General features: G+C 37.3%; 1 protein-coding gene across 1 annotated transcript in view; it reads left to right on the forward strand.

The window, feature by feature from the left end:
• The window catches only part of ERAP1 (endoplasmic reticulum aminopeptidase 1), a 55,605-nt gene extending 38,765 nt beyond the window's left edge, over positions 1 to 16,840 (forward strand). The window contains exons 13-19 of the mRNA XM_001363547.5: positions 468 to 651; positions 4,242 to 4,398; positions 5,790 to 5,974; positions 7,230 to 7,391; positions 8,486 to 8,626; positions 9,935 to 10,016; positions 10,809 to 16,840. Of these exons, the coding sequence (XP_001363584.3) occupies positions 468 to 651; positions 4,242 to 4,398; positions 5,790 to 5,974; positions 7,230 to 7,391; positions 8,486 to 8,626; positions 9,935 to 10,016; positions 10,809 to 10,961 (1,064 nt within the window). The 3' untranslated portion in view covers positions 10,962 to 16,840. The remainder of the gene's footprint in view (positions 1 to 467; positions 652 to 4,241; positions 4,399 to 5,789; positions 5,975 to 7,229; positions 7,392 to 8,485; positions 8,627 to 9,934; positions 10,017 to 10,808) is intronic.
• The last annotated feature ends 2,509 nt before the right edge of the window (positions 16,841 to 19,349 follow it).

Below are 19,349 nucleotides of genomic sequence, written 5' to 3' on the forward strand. Positions count from 1 at the left end.
TCTTTACAAGTAGTCTTCTTTTAATGGTGTGTGTGTGTTTTTAATACCATGTTCTTCCCTCCCTCCCTCTCTCTCTTCCTCCTTTCCTCCCTCCCTTCCTCCCTCTCTTGTTTCCTCCCTTCCTTCCTTCCTGCCTTTCTTCCTTCCTTCCTTCTTTCCTTCCTCCCTCCTTCCTTCCTTCCTTCTTTTAAAACCCTTACCTTCTGTCTTAGAATCTATACAAACATTGGTTCCAAGAACAAACATTGGTTCCAAGACAGAAGAATAGTAAGGGCCAGGCAGTTGTGGCTAAGTGACTTGCTCAGAGGCTAGGAAGTGTCTGAGGTCAGATCTGAAGGCTTTTTCTATTGAACTGTTTTTGTAGTGTCAAACCCCACTGTGGGTGCTTTACCTAGTCTTTTGGAGCAGTTAAGATTGGTTTCATAGTGAAAGAAAATGGAGCTCTAATTTATTTTCATTTGCTATAGATGTTCTCATCCTCCCAGAAGAGGTGGAATGGATCAAATTCAATATGGGAATGTATGGTTACTATATTGTACATTATGAGGGCGATGGATGGGAATCTTTGACTGGCCTCTTAAAAGGAAAGCATATGACAATCAGCAGTAATGATCGAGCAAGCCTCATTAACAATGCATTTCAGCTTGTCAGGTAAATAACACATGCAGTACAAGTCTCTTTTGGGAAGTAGATGCTATTGTAATGCTTGGTGTGCTTGCAGAAGGGCTCCTCCAGGCACCGGATGCTTTTTTGGTCCCAGATCTGCCCCAAACCATAGTTTATAATGCCCACCAATATATCATTATTAGTCAACTAAAGGACGTAGCTAGTTCAAAGTAAATGTGTTTTAGCCTGTTACGTTTCCTCCAAATATTTTCTGGTGGAGAGACAGGACACACACAGAAATGCACAAAGCGGCATATCTGTAGAGAATTCATATGGCCAGAGCACTAGTAATGAGTAGATCAGATGAATCTAAAACAGGTTTGGAAGAAATCCTGTGGTTGTGTGTGTGTGTCCTTCCTTAGGGGAAGGGGCCACATGATTATCATTCAGATCCCTCACTTATTTTTAAAAATTTTTCCATGGTTACATGATTCATGTTGTTTCCCTCCCCGCTTCACTCCCCCCTCCTGGAGCTGACAAGCAATTTCAGTGGATTATACGTGTATTATCACTCAAAACTTACTTCTATGTTATTCATTTTTGTCATACGGTAATCTTTTAAAACCAAAAATCTAAATCAAATACCCATATAAACAAGTGATGAATCATAACTTTTTCTTTTTATTTCTGGTCCCACAGTTCTTTCTCATAAACCCCTCAGAATTGTCCTGGATCATTGCATTGCTGCTAGTAGCAAAGTCCATTACATTTGATCATCCCACAATGTTTCAGTTACTGTGTACAATGTTCTGATTCTGCTTATTTCACTCTGCATCAGTCTGTGGAGGGTTTTCCAGTTCTTATACAAATTCTCCAGCTGATCTTTTCTTTCAGCAAAATTATATTCCATCACCATCAGATAGTACAATTTGTTCAGCTATTCCCTAATCGAGAGACACCCCCTCATTTTCCAATTTTTTATCACCACAAAAAGCACGGTTATGAAGATTTTTGTACAAAAAGAACCTTTCCCATTTTTTAAAATCTCTTTGGAATACAGATTCAGCAGTGGTATTGCTGGATTGAAGGACATGCACTCTTTTAAAGCCCTTTGGATGTGATTCCAAATTGTCTTCCAGAATGGATGAAGTCACAACTTGACCAGTAGTGTATTAGTGTCCCAATTCTGCCACATCCTCTCCAACCTTTACTATTTTCATTTCCTGTCATATTGGTCAGTCTGCTAGCTGTGAGGTGGTACCTCAGAGTTGTTTCAATGTGCATTTCTCTAATCACAAATGCCTCATTTCTAAAGAGGAAAGAAGCAGCTTGATTGCTAATAGGCTTAAGTGTTTTTCTTTTCCTAATTTTTATAACAAACTAAGATTGCTTAAACTTCATTGGATGCCTTGAAATACAAAGTCTTCTGGAGGAAAGAATACACATTTTAATCTCTCTCACTTACAACAAAAGGTGCAGATGAAATACTGTCCACCAAGTGCAGAATGCCATGAGAGAAATGAAGAGTGGTAGATAGAGGGATAGATTTGGGAGTCAGGAAAACCTGGGTTCAAATTTTGCCTCAGATATTATTAGTTCTTTGGCTCCAGGTACATGATTTAACCATTCTGTGCCATTTTGAGGGGATTGGACTTTCTGGCTCCTAAGACTCCTTCTAATTCTCAGTTTATGGCATGCTATCCTGATGAGTGGCTCTCCTCATCCCCAGCCTCTGCTCCTCAGTTTTGTTCTTTCTGTCCCAATTTTTCAGGTTATGTGTCACTCCCAGCCCTAGGAGGCCAGATGAGTCATGGAATTTAAGAGTTGGGTTTCTTAGAAGCCTATCAACTGAATTACAGCTCCCAGAAACAGGCTAGAACCACATTATCTGGGCATGAGGGATAAAGGGAAGTCTGTTGATTGAATTATTTGCCTTGTTGCCTTGCCTAAGCATCAGCATCAGCATCCAAGAATGAGGGTTTTGTGACTTGACCCAGTCTCTTGGGAAAGAAGAAGAGGATCTACTTGCTTCCAAGAACACTGAATTTTGAAACTAGTTTTAGCTTTGGGATGACCCAGACCCACAATGCTTTATACATATACTTACCTGATTTCTGTTTATGGGTTAGAATTTTTTTTTGACTAGTGTTAAGACTAATTTGTTGGAATTTTTGAGTTTATAATCTCTAACCTATTTTATTCATTCATTTGTTTGTTTATTTATTAAATCCTTACCATCTGTCTTAGAATGAATACTGAGTATTGGTTCCAAGGCAGAGGAGTGGTAAAGGCTCAGCAATGGGGGTTAAGTGACTTGCCCAGGGTCACACAACTGGGAAGTGTTTGAGGCTAGATTTGAACCTAGGACCTCCCGTTTCTAGGCCTGGCTCTCAATCCACTTGAGCCACCCAGCTGCCCCCTCTAAACTACTTTTAAAAAATCTAACTCCTTAAAAAAAACGCTTAAATTGTGATATGGAATCAGACTGACACTTTCAGATTCCTGGCAATTTTGTACTAGTTTATAGTTAATAACAAGTGTACATTTTATAATTTTCAAATTGTGAAAATAAAGTTTCTCTGAAAACAAAATACTTAATAGATTGTTAGGAGCTGGTGTATCCATTTAGGTTGTTGTTGTTTTTTAACTCTTACCTTCTTAGAATCAGTTCTGTGTATTGGTTCCAAGGCAGAAGAGTGTTGTGTAATTAGAATTTTGTACCCCAGAATTCCATTTCCCAGAATCCCACTTTTGTCCTCACATTATATCCTCATTTTTTTGGAGATAAAGTTTCTGTAACCCAGGCCTCGCTCTCTCTTCTCCCGCTACTGTGGTTGGGAAACTTCTCTTTACTCAGGTTTTCCTTTTGTTCTTTTTATTTCCTCTACTTCAAGTGATTATTAATAAATCTTATAAAATATAATACTTGGAATTATTGGATATTAATTTTAATCTTACAGTGGTTAAGTGCTAGGCAGTAGGAGGAAAGTTGACTTGCCCAAGGCCACACAGGTAGGAAGTATCTGAGGCTAGATTTGAACACAATATCTCCCATCTGCAGACCTGGTGCTCTATCTGCTGAGCCACCCAGCTCCCTGTCATGGCTCATTTAGTCTTAACCATAAGCTAAAACTGGAAAGAAAAGTCAAAAGATGCATTGGAGAAGGGAACATCAAACTACTGCAGTATCCTTGCCAAGAAAACACCATGAATAATGTTGATCCATGAGGTCACGAAGAGCTGTGCACAACTGAGTGACTAAACAAGATATTGAATTTATTGCAATTGTAGACATTTCCTTCAGAATGCTGACATTCCAGATAGAAAAGATTTGGAAAATGAGTTACACACATAAGAGTGAGGCCACCGACAGGCAGGGCAGCTTAGTGGGTTAAATTTAATATGCACTTAAATAAGACTCACAATTTCACATGTAATTTCCTACTCTTTATATATTGAAATATTCATGTTTCTTTGTCACATTCACATTAAAAATTATTTTTAAATTAAAAAAATGTGTTTCTTTTTTAAAATGTGCCTATGATAGTCTTTTATTATAAGGTGGTAAAGTTGTCTTTTGAAACAGCAAATGGTTCCTAGAATTTTTATCAGTAATCGAATTCTCTTTTGTTCAGCATTGGAAAATTATCTATTGAAAAAGCTTTGGATTTAACTCTGTACCTGAAACGTGAGACTGAAATTATGCCTGTGTTCCAAGGTTTGAATGAGCTGATTCCTTTGTATAAATTAATGGAGAAAAGAGATATGGATGATGTAGAAACTCAATTTAAGGTAATAAACTGAAATGGACTTATGGTTGTGGAATGCCTTATTAAAGTTTCAAAATGTTCAATATTTTTTTAAATATACCTTATTATCCCAATTACATGTAATAACAATTTCTCACATCTTTTTTTCTGAAGTCCTAAGATCCAAATTGTCTCCTTCCTTACCTTCCTGCCCCAGTCCTGAAGACGATACACAGTTTTATCATGCAAAACAAACTTCCATATTGTTCATTGTTGTAAGAGAATACTCATATAAAATCAAAAACCCTCAAAGCAAAACAGAAATAACCTAAAGTAAAAAAGAGTAATCTGCATTCCAATTCCAACAGTTCTTTCTCTGGAATTAGATAGCAATAGCATTCTTTGCTATACATTCTTCAGAATTGTCCTGGATCAAAAAATGTTTGTAATTTCAAAGTTGGAAAGTGAGTTATGGTTCCCACAAATCATAACACAGTGTGAAAGACTTCTGAGTCACCATTATTCTGTCTTCTCTGTCCTTATTAGAATGCAAGCTCCAAGAAAACAGTGACTCTCATGTTTTTCTATTTGTATCCCCAGCATTTTACATAGTGCTTCACACATACTAAGTCTTAATCAATGTTTTATCTTTCATTCTTTCACTGATACAATCACTGATTCAGCCTTGAGGAGCACTCTGACACATTTGTATTAAATCATATTTATGATCCTGCCAAAATTTAAATCTGATTCTCATAGGTACATTTACCAGGTTTTGTTTTGTTTTTCCAAAACCTTTATTTCATTATAATTATGTTAGTCTATATTACTTATCTTATTGTTCTAGAATTTAAAAACATGCACCAAATTTTTCTCATTACAAAAATTGCTTCTTCTGAAATCTTATTAAAGTAAATTAAAATATATTTTTATAATTTTGTTGATTACCCAATTCAGATGGAAATATCACCCTGATATTTGGACACGAATAATGAAAAAACATTATTTTGTCCACCACTTTGGTAGATAAGGAATCAACAAAAAAAGTATGAGGCATTGAAAATTAGGGATTGTATGAAAAAAACCATAAAATTCTACAGCAGGGGTCATCAACCTGGCATCTGTGAGCTTGCATAGGTTACACCTGGGATCTTTGAACTGGTTTTAAAAAATATTTTATAACTATTTCAGTATATTTAGTTTCTTTTGTAATATTTCATAAAATATTACTTTATATATTCTTTATAAAATATATTACAAAATTCTTTTGTAATACTTTATTCATTTAAAAATATTATTATGAGAAGTGGTCTTTGACATAAAAGTAGTTAGGAAACATTCTTTTGGTAATAAATTAAAAAATTCTTAGAGATACTAATGCTAATTCATGGTGGCATAAAACACTTAAATTTTCCCTTTCTGTAATCTCTCTAGGCTTTCCTCATCACGTTGTTTAAGGACCTCATTGACAACCAGACATGGACAGATGAAGGCTCAGTCTCACAGCGAATGCTGCGCAGTCAGCTCCTTCTCCTCGCTTGTGTGCGCCAGTATCAACCTTGTGTTCAGAAGGCAGAAGAATATTTCAAGAAATGGAAAGAATCCAATGGAAATTTTCAGTCTGTTATCATAGAATTAACCTACTGATTAATGTCCCCCTCTATTTTGCTGGGCAGAAAGCTCATTTTAAAACATACACTGCACCCCAAATCTAGACAAACCTCCCTTTTTACTTCCTTTTTCTGCAGATGGAGGGTTTTGCTATTCTGTGCTTCTTGAATCACCCAGGATGGCCAATGAGAGTATCTTTTCATACCAGTTAAATATCTTTCCCTTTCTAACTAGTAGTTATTGACAAATTATTTTCTTCATGAAGACTACTAGGAACCCTGAGAGACAGGGAAATTTGCTTGGTATTGAATCTTCTGGTAGTATCAGCAAAGAGTATAGGCTAATCTCTTCCCTTGATTTTGTTTTTGGACTGGACATGTGAATGACATTCCTATAGGGAACTCCCGTAGAGGAGACTCCCTTTGCAGGTCAGTATTTGCCCTCCAACATAAAGTCTTGGAGAATTGCCTGGGTGCTCAAGAAATTTTGTCAGTAATTTGCAAGAGGCAGGACTTGAACCTGGGTGGACCTGTTGCCAGGCAAGCTCTCTAAGGTGGCAGCCTCCAAAGTTTTTGATTGCACACTCATCTCAGTAACGTTTTTTGGAGCATATAACCCCAATATGTAGATATTTATTGATACATTACATATACGCACTACTAATAACACTTGGACAAAAGTGGAACATTTTTAAAAGGATGAGATGAGGGTGAAGTAATTTTTGGTTCTAGAGGTAATAGGGAGCCTCTGGAATTACTGAGTGTAGTGAAATAGAAAGCTCTACACTTTTAAGAAAATCCTTTTTCCTAGCTGTGTGGAAGTTAGATCAAAGGGTGAGAGCTATAAGACAGCGATACCAGTTAGATCATTGCAATCATAGAGGCGAGGTAATGAGAGGCTGAACAAGGGTGGTGGCTCTGTGAGTTCAGAGAAAGGGACTGATGTTAGAGAAGTGGAGATTGACCTGAAGAGATTTGGCAATTGATGGGCTCTGTGAAGTCACTAAAAGGATAGTGGTACCCTGGACAGTAATAGGTACCCTGTTCAGAAGACATGATATTGGGAGAGGAAAGAATATAATATCCATGATATAGAGCATAGTCCATCCAAGCCTGTTTATCATGTGTTGTTCACACCTCCGCAACAAATAGGAAAAGCAAAAAAATGAAAAAACAACCTACTACAATGGGAAATTTTCATCACCACATAATTTGTCACTATTAAACATATATTGCGTTATTAAATCTAGCTCCTTTTTTGCAGCTTACCAAATGATGTGACCAGTGCCGTGTTTGCTGTTGGGGCACAGACCACAGAAGGCTGGGATTTTCTCTTTGAGAAGTATCAGTTTTCTCTATCCAGTACTGAGAAAAACAAAATTGAATTGGCACTTTCTATCAGCCATAATAAAGAAAAACTTCAATGGTGAGCAATTTGTCCATTTTTGGAACAATAAAAAGGGAATTAAGTGAGATACAGTCATTCTATCATAGCTTTGGTTTCTTTGGGTACTACTTATTTATTCAGTAGTGGACAGCCACACACATATAGTATTATTGTAAATCATTTATAGCACTAAATTTTTAAAAATGTATATATGTGTAATGAATATTTCAGAGACATAAGTCAATGAGGTTTAATATATGAGTTTATCTTTCAGCACCCTCAAAGCAACAAAACATTCTGATTGATCTATCTTAATTTTGACCTCCATGACTCTCTCACTCCATCTTAGTCCATATTCTACTCAGCTGTCAATGTGATCTTCCAAAAGGCACAAGTTGGACTGTGTCACCTTCCCTCCCTCTATTCAGTCATCTCTTGTGTCTCCCTCTTGTTGCCTCCAGGATCAAAGAGAAAGTCTTTTCTTTAGTATATATATATGTCCATCCTCCCTTCTTGCCTTTCTAGCTTTCTTAAACCTTACATCCCCTACATCCTTACCAATCCTGGAACACTGGCTTCCTTATTGGTCATGGCACATGACACTATTTCTTGGCTCTGAGCATGGTGGTCCAACTCTGTCCACTCTCTGTCCACTTGCCTGAAATGCTCTCCTCCACCTCTCTAACTCCTGGCTTCCTTGAAGTACCAGCCAAAGCCCTAACTTCTGCAAGAGGCTTTTCCCAATTTCCTATAGTGCTAGTGGCTTCTCTCTGGAGATAATCACCGATTTATCCTTCATATATCATGTTTGTACATTGTTCACTCATTGAACTGTGACCTCTGAGAGGACAAGAACTATCTTTTGCTTTTCTCTCCCCAGTGCTGGCACACAGCTAGTTTACAAATGCTAGTTAACAAACTAATGTTACAGCATATGAATATTTCTTCTTCTTCCTTGTGTTTCTGATCTGTGTATTTGGGAAGATTGAGTGTCAGAACACATATTGAATGCTCACTTATGCACCCTTTATGACTTGATGATATTAGATTTATTCTTCAGATGGTTCCATGGATGAAAACCATAGTTCTTTCATAACTAAATCACCCTTACTTTTATTCTCATTTTTTTTTAGGTTACTGAATCAGAGTTTTCAGGGGGATATAATAAAAACTCAGGAGTTTCCACACATTCTTAGTTCTGTGGGCAGAAATCCAAAGGGTTATCACTTGGCTTGGCAATTTCTGAAGGAAAATTGGAATAGAATCATACAGAAGTAAGTAGCTGTGTCATAATTTGTAAATTTCTTAACTTTATTTTTAGTTTCTTAATCTCAAAATAACATCAATCTTAGTGAAGTCTGGGTTGGAGAAGAGTAGAGAACTAAAATAATCATTGAAAAATCTCTTGAAAATATAAAATCCTGGGGCATCTAGGTGGCTCAGTGGATCTCTCTCCATGCATGGAGACAAAGATCCAGGTTTCAAATCTGGTCTCAGATACTAGGAAGTAAGCTGCGTGACTTCAGGCAAGTGACTAAAACTCCCATTGCCTAACCCTTATTGCTCTTCTGCCTTGGAACCAATATTTAATATCTAGTCTAAGACAGAAGGTAGGGGTTTTTATATCTTTTTTTATTTAGAGTATTTTTCCATGGTTACAGAATTCATGACCTCCCCCCCTTTTTTTCCTCCCCTTTCTTGAAGCCAGGAACCACTTCCACTGGGTTATACATGTATCATTGTTCAAAACCTATTTCCATGTTATTCATATCTGTAGTAGAGAGAACCTTTAACATCATAACCCCAATTATATAGGTAGGGTTTTTTTAAAGAAAGAAAATATAAAATCCTAAAGAGATGCTCACTGATATATTTTTTCCATTTTTAAAAATTTGATTAATTTAGAACATTTTTCCAGGATTACAAAAATTGTGTTCTTCCCCCCCCCACCCCACCCCTGTTCATATCCAATGTACAATTCCACTGGGTTTTACATGTGTCTTTGGTCAAGACCTATTTCCATATTATTGATATTTGCACTAGGGTGATCATTTAGGGTTGATAACCCCAATCATATGCCCATTGACCCATGTATTGAAGCAGTTTTTCTTCTGTGTTTCTACTCCCACAGTTCTTTGAATGTGGATAGAGTGCTTTCTCATAAGTTCACTGATGTATTATGTTGATATTGCCCTCTGACTCTACCCTCTCCATCTCAAGCCCTGTAATTCCCTTCTCCCTCCCCCTGCCTCTATTAATTCATTCATCATTCAATCCAGCACAATTCTGGTGTCATAATTCCTCTCCTGACTCCCTAAACCCACCCACACTGACGTCTCATTTTCCTGAGTTCGGGTATCCTGGCTTCCTCACTCAGTCACCTCACAATCAGGTCTTAAGCTTCCAAAAGCCCTTTACGTTCCCGAAGGCAGAAATCACATTTTCTGTTTCTTCTTACCACCCCCACTTCCCCCATCCCACCCCCACCCCCATCGAACATCATGCTCTGCTTGGACTAGCCACCCAGCAAGGGTTTGGTAAATGAAAACTTCAAAATGTATCTTATTAATTGCCATTTCTAGGTTTGAACTTGGCTCAGCTTCTATAGCTTTCATGGTGACTGGAACGACAAATCAGTACTCTACCAGAGAGCGACTGGAGGAGGTAAGAGTTTCTTTATTAAACTTTGTGTCATGAATTCTCTACTAAAAACAAGGTAGACTAGGAACCCCTAAGGAGTTAAATATAAGTGAGATTGGCAGGTATTACAGTTGCTTTGACCTTGCCCTGCCAAAGTGAACTTAGAGGCACCCAAGCAACTTGAATAGCTCTAATCACACTCATGACTGGAGATGTGCATTCAGACGTTAGAATCTGTCTGCTTGCAGGGAACTTCCAGCAGATCTAGTCCCTTCATCTTATAGTTCAGGAAATGGAGGCTCAGAAAAAGGGAGGTTTGATCATATAACAAGATATTGGCCAAGATCTGTTTCTTGTCTTTTAGGCCAATGCTTTTCCCACTATGTCCTGTTATGCACCTGATTTTAATTTATAATGTTATTATTTATGATATATATTAATTATAATAATAAATGCATTAAATAATATGCATTTCTGTGCCAACTAGTCTGTGCTTGTAATGAATGACAACTACTTGACAAAAACCCAACTTATTTTAAAATTTTTATTTTATTTTTTATTATTTTGTATTTTATGTTAAAATTCAAGTTCAAATGTTTGTAATTTCCTATGCAGACATGGCTAACACTGGAGTCATAGCTTATATAATTTTTTCTTTGGTGATCAGCTGGGTCTCTCAGTAGGCTCATCTGCTAAGAAAAAAAAAGCCCTGGACTAGATGTTCAGTAAGGTTTCTTTCAGCTCTAAAAATACTAATTTATGTTTAATTTCAAACAAAAGAAAAAAAGGAAAACGTCTCTAACTTTTCTTCAAAAGGTGAAAGAATTCTTCAGCTCTCTGAATGAAAATGGTTCCCAGCTTCGCTGTGTCCAGCAAACACTTGAGACGATTGAAGAAAACATACGCTGGATGGATCAAAATTATGAAAAAATCAAAGTGTGGTTACAAAAAAGCCCCAGCTCATTGTAACTTTTTATGTCTTGCCGGGTTCCTGCAATCTACTGTAATTACCACATTTTGTGATGAAAGGGAACTTCCTCACCTATAAAATAAAGATAATAACTCATAACAACCTACCTCACAGGATTCTAAGATCTTTATAAACTTTGAATTATTAAATAAGCCTGAGTTAATATGTAAGAAGCATGTCTATTATAATTTTTTTCTCTTTCAGAAAGGAAAAAAATGAGATAAAAACCCTGGTGAATATCTTGAAATTAGCAGGAAATAGAATAAATAAACTCAAAAATTAGACTATGTTGTAGTGAAAATTTCACCTTTTAAGATTGTTATAATATTGAACAATGACTGCCAAGGAATTTACTTATGAAATTCCTAAAATGAAACACTCAAGTCAGAATGGAGTTTATGGAGGTTTAATCACAATGGGAGTAGGGAAAAGGAGAGTGAGAGAAGGAGAGAGGAGAAAAGGGAAAGGGGTTACTCAACCTCTGAACAAGGCAGAGGGAGATTAGGCCCAAAGGGCCAAGGTGAAAAGGAATCAGTCCTTGACTCACGTGACCAATCTGAAGGGAAGCTGTCTGCGGGCCTCCTCCCTGTTCAAGCTCCTAACATGAACTGCCTTCTCGCCCTGTCCACAGGAAGTGAGCGAATTCCCGAGGCTGCTCTCTCTGTCACTTCCTGTGACTCACAAGTGCCAATGGTGGCTCAAGCTTGGCTTAGGATAGCCCAGGTGGGCAATTAGTTATTTCTGATTTGTCATTGACTAGCACATGCCCGTGTAGTGTGGGTGTGCACAATTTTGGGTGCTAGACCAAGATGAAGATTTTAAAATTCACAATTACGATGCCTGTTGTTTAAAAAATTAGGGTTCCTATTAGGGCTATTTCTATTTCTATTCCTATTAGGAACAGGGTGAACCTAGATGAGAAAAATTATACTTGATTATTTCAACATAATTGGTTTCCTCTGAATTTTCATATATATTATTTATGGATTTAAAAACATTTTGAGAAGAGGTCCATGACACAAAAGGGGCCAAGAAGCAAAAATGTTAACTGAGATTGAGCTCTATATATGGCCTAGTATTGTTTGATAGGTGATAGGAAGGGAGAAACATGAATTGATTAATTTGATCTGCTCATGAGTGCTAAAATAGAATTTGAATGCCAATGACGAACAATTAAGTCAAAAGATATTAATTGTATGATCATTAGTGCTAAAATACCAAAATACTGCAAGATGACTAAAACTACTTCATAGAAGACTTTACATATGATTCTAAATGAGAACTGACCACCTTTATAGTTTACATGAATTAAAAAAGATAGGTAGGATTGTGTGTTAAACATACTAAACTGCTGAAGAGATTGGAGTAATGATATTTCATTGTATTTGAGTGCTTGAGACATAATAACTTAAAACAAGAATGTTAGTAATACTTTTCTGGATAATGTTTTATAAACTTGCATTTTCTGTTATTTGAGATATACAAATTTATGAATTAATAAGTTCTATCAAAATAAACACAACCATATGATTGGGAATTGTAAACCTCAAAATTTCTTAGACTTATAAATGTTGGAAATTTCACCATTGGGAAATTTCATACTTGAAAAATTTCCTATTGATAGTGGGTCTTGACTATTGGAATGTGAACCCCATTGGCATGGGAGGTTCCTTCTCTTTCCTTTTTAAGATTACTTTAGGACAGAAACCTTTTGCTGAACAATGGAAAGGACTTTGGCCTATGCTTAAGCATAGAACAGGAATTTCTTTGAGTCATGATTGATTTTAGAATTGATACAATGGAGATACTTGGAATCAATCTCCACCCTATTCAGTCCTAACAGGATTGAGTAAGGGCTGCAGCCTAAATCAAAATTTAATTATTCCAATCTCTACCCTACTCAGGTTAACAGGATTTAGAAAGGGCTGTAGCAAAGGAGCAAAGATTTAATTAGTTGAAAATATGACCTTCAACAGACATGTGCAAAGCCTCTGGGCGGTCCTGGGTTAAGCTAGAGCCTCCATTGGCACAGGGAAATTGATGGACAGTGATTGGTAGATGTGAGAACTGAGGGGAGGCAACTTGGATGGTTTCCTTAAAGATAGAGGGGTCTGAGAACTGAGGAGATGGAGGAGTTTGTCTCAGTGGGGGGAGTGTGCTCTGAGAAGCTTGCTCTGAAGGAAGCTGAAGGTGGGGGCCTCTGAGACTGTTTCTCCATTTTGGTCACGTGAGTAATAGGGACTGATCTCTTTTCTTTACCCCAGCTATCTAAGGGCTTGGGCCTTTTGGCCCAGCCTAAACAGAAGGGGTATTTAAGCCCTATTCCCTTCTCTCCCTTTTTCTCTCTCTCTATCTCTAATTCCTTTCTTCCTCCTATTGTAATTAAACTCCATAAAAGATTGACTGCTGACTTGAGTTTTCATTTAGGAATTACTTAGCTGAATTCCTTGGCGACCTTAAATTAATATATATCAGTCTTTTAAAGTGATTTCCTTGTCACAGGATGTAGACTCTAAATGAACATCCTAGTGCAAATACCAACAACACGGAAATGGGTTCCAATCAAGGACACATGTGATACCCAGTGGAATTGCACATCGGCTATGGGAGGGGTGGTGGGAGGGGAGGGAGGAAAAGAAAATGATTTTGGTATCCAATGAATAATGTTTGAAATTGACCAAATAAAAATAATGTTTTAAAAAACACAACCAAAACTGATGAAAGTAATTTTAAAGGAAAGTCATTGCTTTAACTCCATTTGTATATTTCAATGAAAATGGTGGATTTTTTAAAGTTGGGCACTGATCTTTATGTACTCTGAAAAGTCTTGCTTAATGATGAATCATTCCCACATTAAGTTCAGTTACCTTTTTTCATAAATGAAGGCAATCTTTAGGCTTCTTTGCTCCAGTACACATAACAATAACCTCCTCTATGTTACAGACAAAAGAGTGGTTGCCATAAACTGTGGCCACGAAAATGTGATTTCAAGACTGTGAATTGCCCAAACTGTAAAGATAATTTTTAGTGTTGTCAACATGGAAATATAGAGATTCCCCAGTTTATTTAGTTTGAGTATAGAAACCCCAGGTTTTGACCTTGTCACAGGAGAGGTTTCCCCCTGAGGGAAGGTCCCTCTTCACCAGACAGTGAACTTCCTGGTAGTTTGGGTGGGAATAGCTAATCCCATCCAATATTAAGCATCCCTTTTGTCCCAATGGTTTCTCCCCCTAGGCTAAGGTCCATGACCAAGGTGACCCAGCCCTGGGCTGAGTCTTTCCCTTTTGTGTCCATTGTAGGGTACCAGCCCCTCATTATTATTCCTGTCTGGAACTCCTCATTTTCCTTTCTCACCATTGTAAAGTCAAATGAACTGCCCCTCTAATCCTAAAGCCCCCAGGTCATCTAGAGTGGTATATAGGTTCCCCAAATTCTTTTGTTCCTCTGAATCCATCCTGAGTCTGTGGCACTCCCAGGGGCTAGAAACCAGGGTGTCTTGACTCTGTGCAGTCATTGGAAGCAGCTCTGTTGTTGTATTAGTAGCACTAACCCCTTTTCCCTTGATTAAAGAGTGATTGTGACTATTTAATATTTCTGGGGGTTTTTTGTTGACAGTGTCTTGAATTTATATCAAAATATAGTGGTCACCATGGGAAAAATTCCCAAAATATGAAATACCCAAGTCAGCTGGGTTTTATGGAGATTTTAATTAATACAAATGAAGGAATTAAGGAAAGGGAGAGAGACAGAGTAAGAGGAAATAATAGGAAAGGGCCTTAGGCCTGAGCTTTAAGAGAGACTAGTCAGTCCTTAATCATTCACCACAACTAAGTTCAACCATGGAGCCAGAGCCAATTCAGCTTCCTAAGGTGAACTAAGTCCAGAGGCCTCTGACCTCCTTTTAAAGATAATTTTCTCCTATGTCACCTCCCCTAAATTTTCACATCTACCAATCACAGTAGATGTTTTTCAAAGGACTGACCATTCTTAATGCACATCTTGTTATATAAATCTTGAAATTTCTCAGACTTGTGAATGTTAAAAATTTCCACATTGAGGAATCCTCCATTGGAACAAATTCCCTACTGGGAAACTTCCCCATTTTGAGGTGAGAACTCACCAGGATCAGAAATGGGAGGACCTCTATCCACCCTTACTTAAGACTGCTTTAGGGGAGAAAAATCCTTGCTATGGGAGGACCTCTACTCCACCCTTACTTAAGACTGCTTTAGGGGAGAAAAAGCCTTGCTATGGGAGGACCTCTACTCCACTGTACTTAAGACTGCTTTGGGGGAGAAAACTCCTTGCTAAACAATGAAAGTACTTAAACCCATACTTATAATAAGGCAAGGAGTTCTTTGAGCCATGCCTGTTTTTTAGAATTGATACAATGAGATGCTAGGTAACTAAAAGGGTTGGGCAAGTTTTCTCTTAATGAGATTAGTTGACTCAGCTGTGTTTTCACTGGTTCAGATTTACTGAGGAGATTAGTCGACTTAGCAGGAATTCAGATGGGCAGTCCTTTGGAAAACGTCTACAGTGATTGGTAGATGTAAGGACTTAGGGGAGGTGACATAGGAGAAAAACCCCTATATAAGAAAAAGCAGAATCTCTTAAGAAGAAAAATCCTTTTGGAGGATCTCTGATGAGGATCACTTGGGAAGAATCTCTTGAGAGAGGCTCTGGAGAAGGGAAGCTCTTGGAGGACAATCTCTAAGGAGGTCTCGCTGGAGCTCCTCTGAGGGGACTCTGTCCCTCTGGAGGCTCTGGAGAGAGGCCCTTTGGAACAGTCTCTGGCTGGAAGGCTCTTTAAGGAGGACTCTGGCTGGAACTCTCTCTGGTAAAGTCAGCTGAGATGGAGCTGGCCTGGGGTCACTAGAATCCTTGCTTAGACAGACCTTGTGGTGAGTGTTTAAAGACTGACTGACTGATCTCTCTCTCTTAAGACTCAGGTCTAGGCCATGTTGGCTTAAGGCCCTTCATACTTATTTCCTTTTTCTCTCTTTCTCTCTTTTCTTTAATTCCACATTTTTATTAATTAATCTCTATAAAACCCAGTTGACTTGGGTATTTGAATAATTGGGAATATTTCCCTGGTGACCACCTTATATTTGATTTAAAAACCAAGACACTGTAGTGAAACATTTTCTGCGGTCACAATTTACTCACCCTCACTTATATCTAGCATAATTTGTATCTTCCACCATTTTAACTCACTACAGTTTACAACATCAACCATTTTAATTATTACAGTTTAAGCCAAACAACTTTTTAAATATAACAGTTATCACCTTCTTTGGGTAGACTAAAACTTTTGACTATTTCACATCTCTTTGCTAAGGTTGTCCCTTGCAAGTTGCCTGACCTTTTAATGATTAATTTGACCTTCATAAGTACTTACCACCCTTTTGTATTAGATCTAAAAATAGACCTAGCTTAAGGGCTTTGGCCACACTGTAAGAATGAGTTAAGTACTTTTTCATTGTTCAGTAAGGAGTCTTTTATCGCCCTTTGGGCATAGTTCCAAATTGACCTCTGGAATGGTTGGATCAATTCACAACTCCACCAGCAATGAATTAGTGTCCCCACTTTACCACATCCCCTCCAGCATTCATTACTTTCCTTTGCTGTCATGTTAGCCAATCTGCTAGGTGTGAGGTGATACCTCAGAGTTGTTTTGATTTGCATCTCTGATTATCAGAGATTTAGAGCATTTTTTCATGTGCTTATTAATAGTTTTGATTTCTTTATCTGAGAACTGCCTGTTCATGTCCTTTGGCCATTTATCAATTGGAGAATGGCTTGATATTTTGTACAATTGATTTAGCTCTTTGTAAATTTGAGTAATTAAACCTTTGTCAGAAGTTTTTGTTATGAAGATTGTTTCCCAATTTGTTGCTTCTCTTCTGATTTTAGTTACATTGGTTTTGTTTGTACAAAAACTTTTTAATTTGATGTAGTCAAAATTATTTATTTTACATTTTGTATTCTTTCTAAGTCTTGCTTGTTTTTAAAATCTTTCCCTTCCCAAAGGTCTGACATGTATACTATTCTGTGTTCGCATAATTTACTTATAGTTTCCTTCTTTATGTTCAAGTCATTCACCCATTCTGAGTTTATCTTGGTGTAGGGTCCTGCTAGCCAATTCTGGAACTTTGCTAAAATGAACTCTGCTGCTCTTGTCTGGCTTTCCCTCTAAGGCTCTACTCACCATTCCTGTAACTTTCTCTAAAGTACTCCTCTTATTGCCACCATGCCATTACATGTGTTATCTGCCCCTATTAGAATGCAAACTTCTTGAAGACAGCAACTTTTTTCTTTTGTGTTTATATTCCTAGAACTTTGCACAACATGTGGCACATAGTAAGTATATAATACATGGTTTTTCACTCCACTCATTCATTCACATGTCCTGTGTTTCATGATTTATATTCCTTATCCTTAAGCCCTATTAAGCAAAATACTGAAAGGCAGCAGTGAAAAAGAAATTATTTTCAAAATTTTAAGGGGGAAGGAGGGGACCAATTCCATTCTCAAGTGCCGAGTCACTTTTCTTTAGAAATTAACTTCAAAAATTTCTTGACAAGAGGAAAATTGATCTAGCATTAAGAAACAGATCACTTAAGTTGCAAAAAGGATTAGCAGCTATGTCAGGGCTTGATTGCTAGACTGGTTCTTCTGCTTATTTATTACCTTTGATTTTCCACCATTGTTAGCAGGTTTAGTGCTAGAAGCTTCCTTTTCATCTTTTTTCTAGAGGAAAAAGAAACAACTATTATATAGTCATTATTATTGCCAGTCTAAGAAGTAATCACTGTTCTCAATCAAATTAATTCAGGTTCCTCTTTTCTGCATATTATCTCATTTTCATTATATATAGGGGACTAATTTAGTATGTTTAACTGAAATCTGGATTGTTCATTTTGAACACAAGAAAGAAAGGATTTTCCCACACTTTCTCTCTTTAGAAGAGCTGCCAAGTGGTAGTGCAGTAGAATAAGGAAAGTATGGACTGATAAGGAGGAGATATTTATGTTTTAGTTAAAGCTCTTCCATGACTTTTCTTTGTATTGCCAACACTTAGTACAATACATGGAATTCAGTAGATGGTCAATAATGTTTACTGAAGCAGAAGCAGGACACTGTACACAGTAACAGCAACACTGAGAGATGATCAACTGTGAAAGACTTAGCTTCTTTCAGCAATACCATGATCCAGAATAATTCTGAGAGACTTAGGACAAAGAATGCTATTGCTATCTAACTCCTGAGAAAGGACTCTTGGGATCACAATGCAGACCAAAACATGCAAATTTTCACCATAGTTTATTTGCATTTTTATTCTGGGGTTTTGGTTTTATTATGAGTATTCTCTTACAAAAATGAACAATATGGAAATGTTTTGCTTGATAATAGAACCTGTAAAACCCAGATTTAATTGCTTACCAGCTCCAGGAAATGGGAAGGAAGGAAGGGAGGGAGAAAATTTAGAAAACTTATGTGCAAATTTGTCATTACATGTAATTGGCCAAAAAAAATTTTTTTTATAATAAAAAAAGAAAGGAAAAAATGTCTGACTAACTATTAAAGTGGCTCAATAGATAGGGTGCTGGGCATGAAGTAAAGAAGGCTTATCTTCCTGAGTTCAAATCTGAACATGAATACTTACTAGTTGGTAACCCTGGGCAAGTGGCAGCCCTATCTACCTCAGTATCCTTATCTTTAAAATAAGCTGGAGAAGGAAATGGCAAATGACTCCAGTATCTTTGTCAAGAAAACCCAAAATGGGGTCCTGAGGTCAGATGTGACCGAACAAAACAAAAATAGCCACTGACTTCATGGATAAAACTTCATGGATAAAAGAGATCAGAGATAGGGGTAAAGGACCTACTTGTAAAAAATATGTATAGCAGCTCTTTTTGTAGTGTCAGACAACTGCAAACTGAGGAGTTATCTATCACTTGGGGAATGGCTGTGGTAGATGGTGGTAGTGGAATAATATTGGGCCATAAGAGATGACTAGCAGAGTGAGTTCAGAAAAAACTAGAAAGACCAAATTGAAGTGAGCAGAACCAGAACAGTGTATACAGTAATGGAAATATTGGATGATGATCGACTGTGAGGGACTAAAAGAATTATCAGCAAAACAAGATTACATGATAACTGCAAGTGACTCATGAGAAAAATACTATCCCCCAGCCAAAGAAGGAACTATTAGAATCTGATTGAAGATTAAAGCTGCTATCTATTCCTTTCCTTCCTTCACTTTCGTGATTACTCTTTTCCTTATTTCCTTTTATTGAATATATGATGTGTGTCTTCTGTCATAGAACGGGGGACATGGAAATATGTATTGCATGAAAGCACTGATACAACTTTTGACAGAC

This window comes from Monodelphis domestica, chromosome 3 (genome assembly GCF_027887165.1).
Source record: "Monodelphis domestica isolate mMonDom1 chromosome 3, mMonDom1.pri, whole genome shotgun sequence".
In the NCBI taxonomy this organism is placed as follows: domain Eukaryota; kingdom Metazoa; phylum Chordata; class Mammalia; order Didelphimorphia; family Didelphidae; genus Monodelphis; species Monodelphis domestica.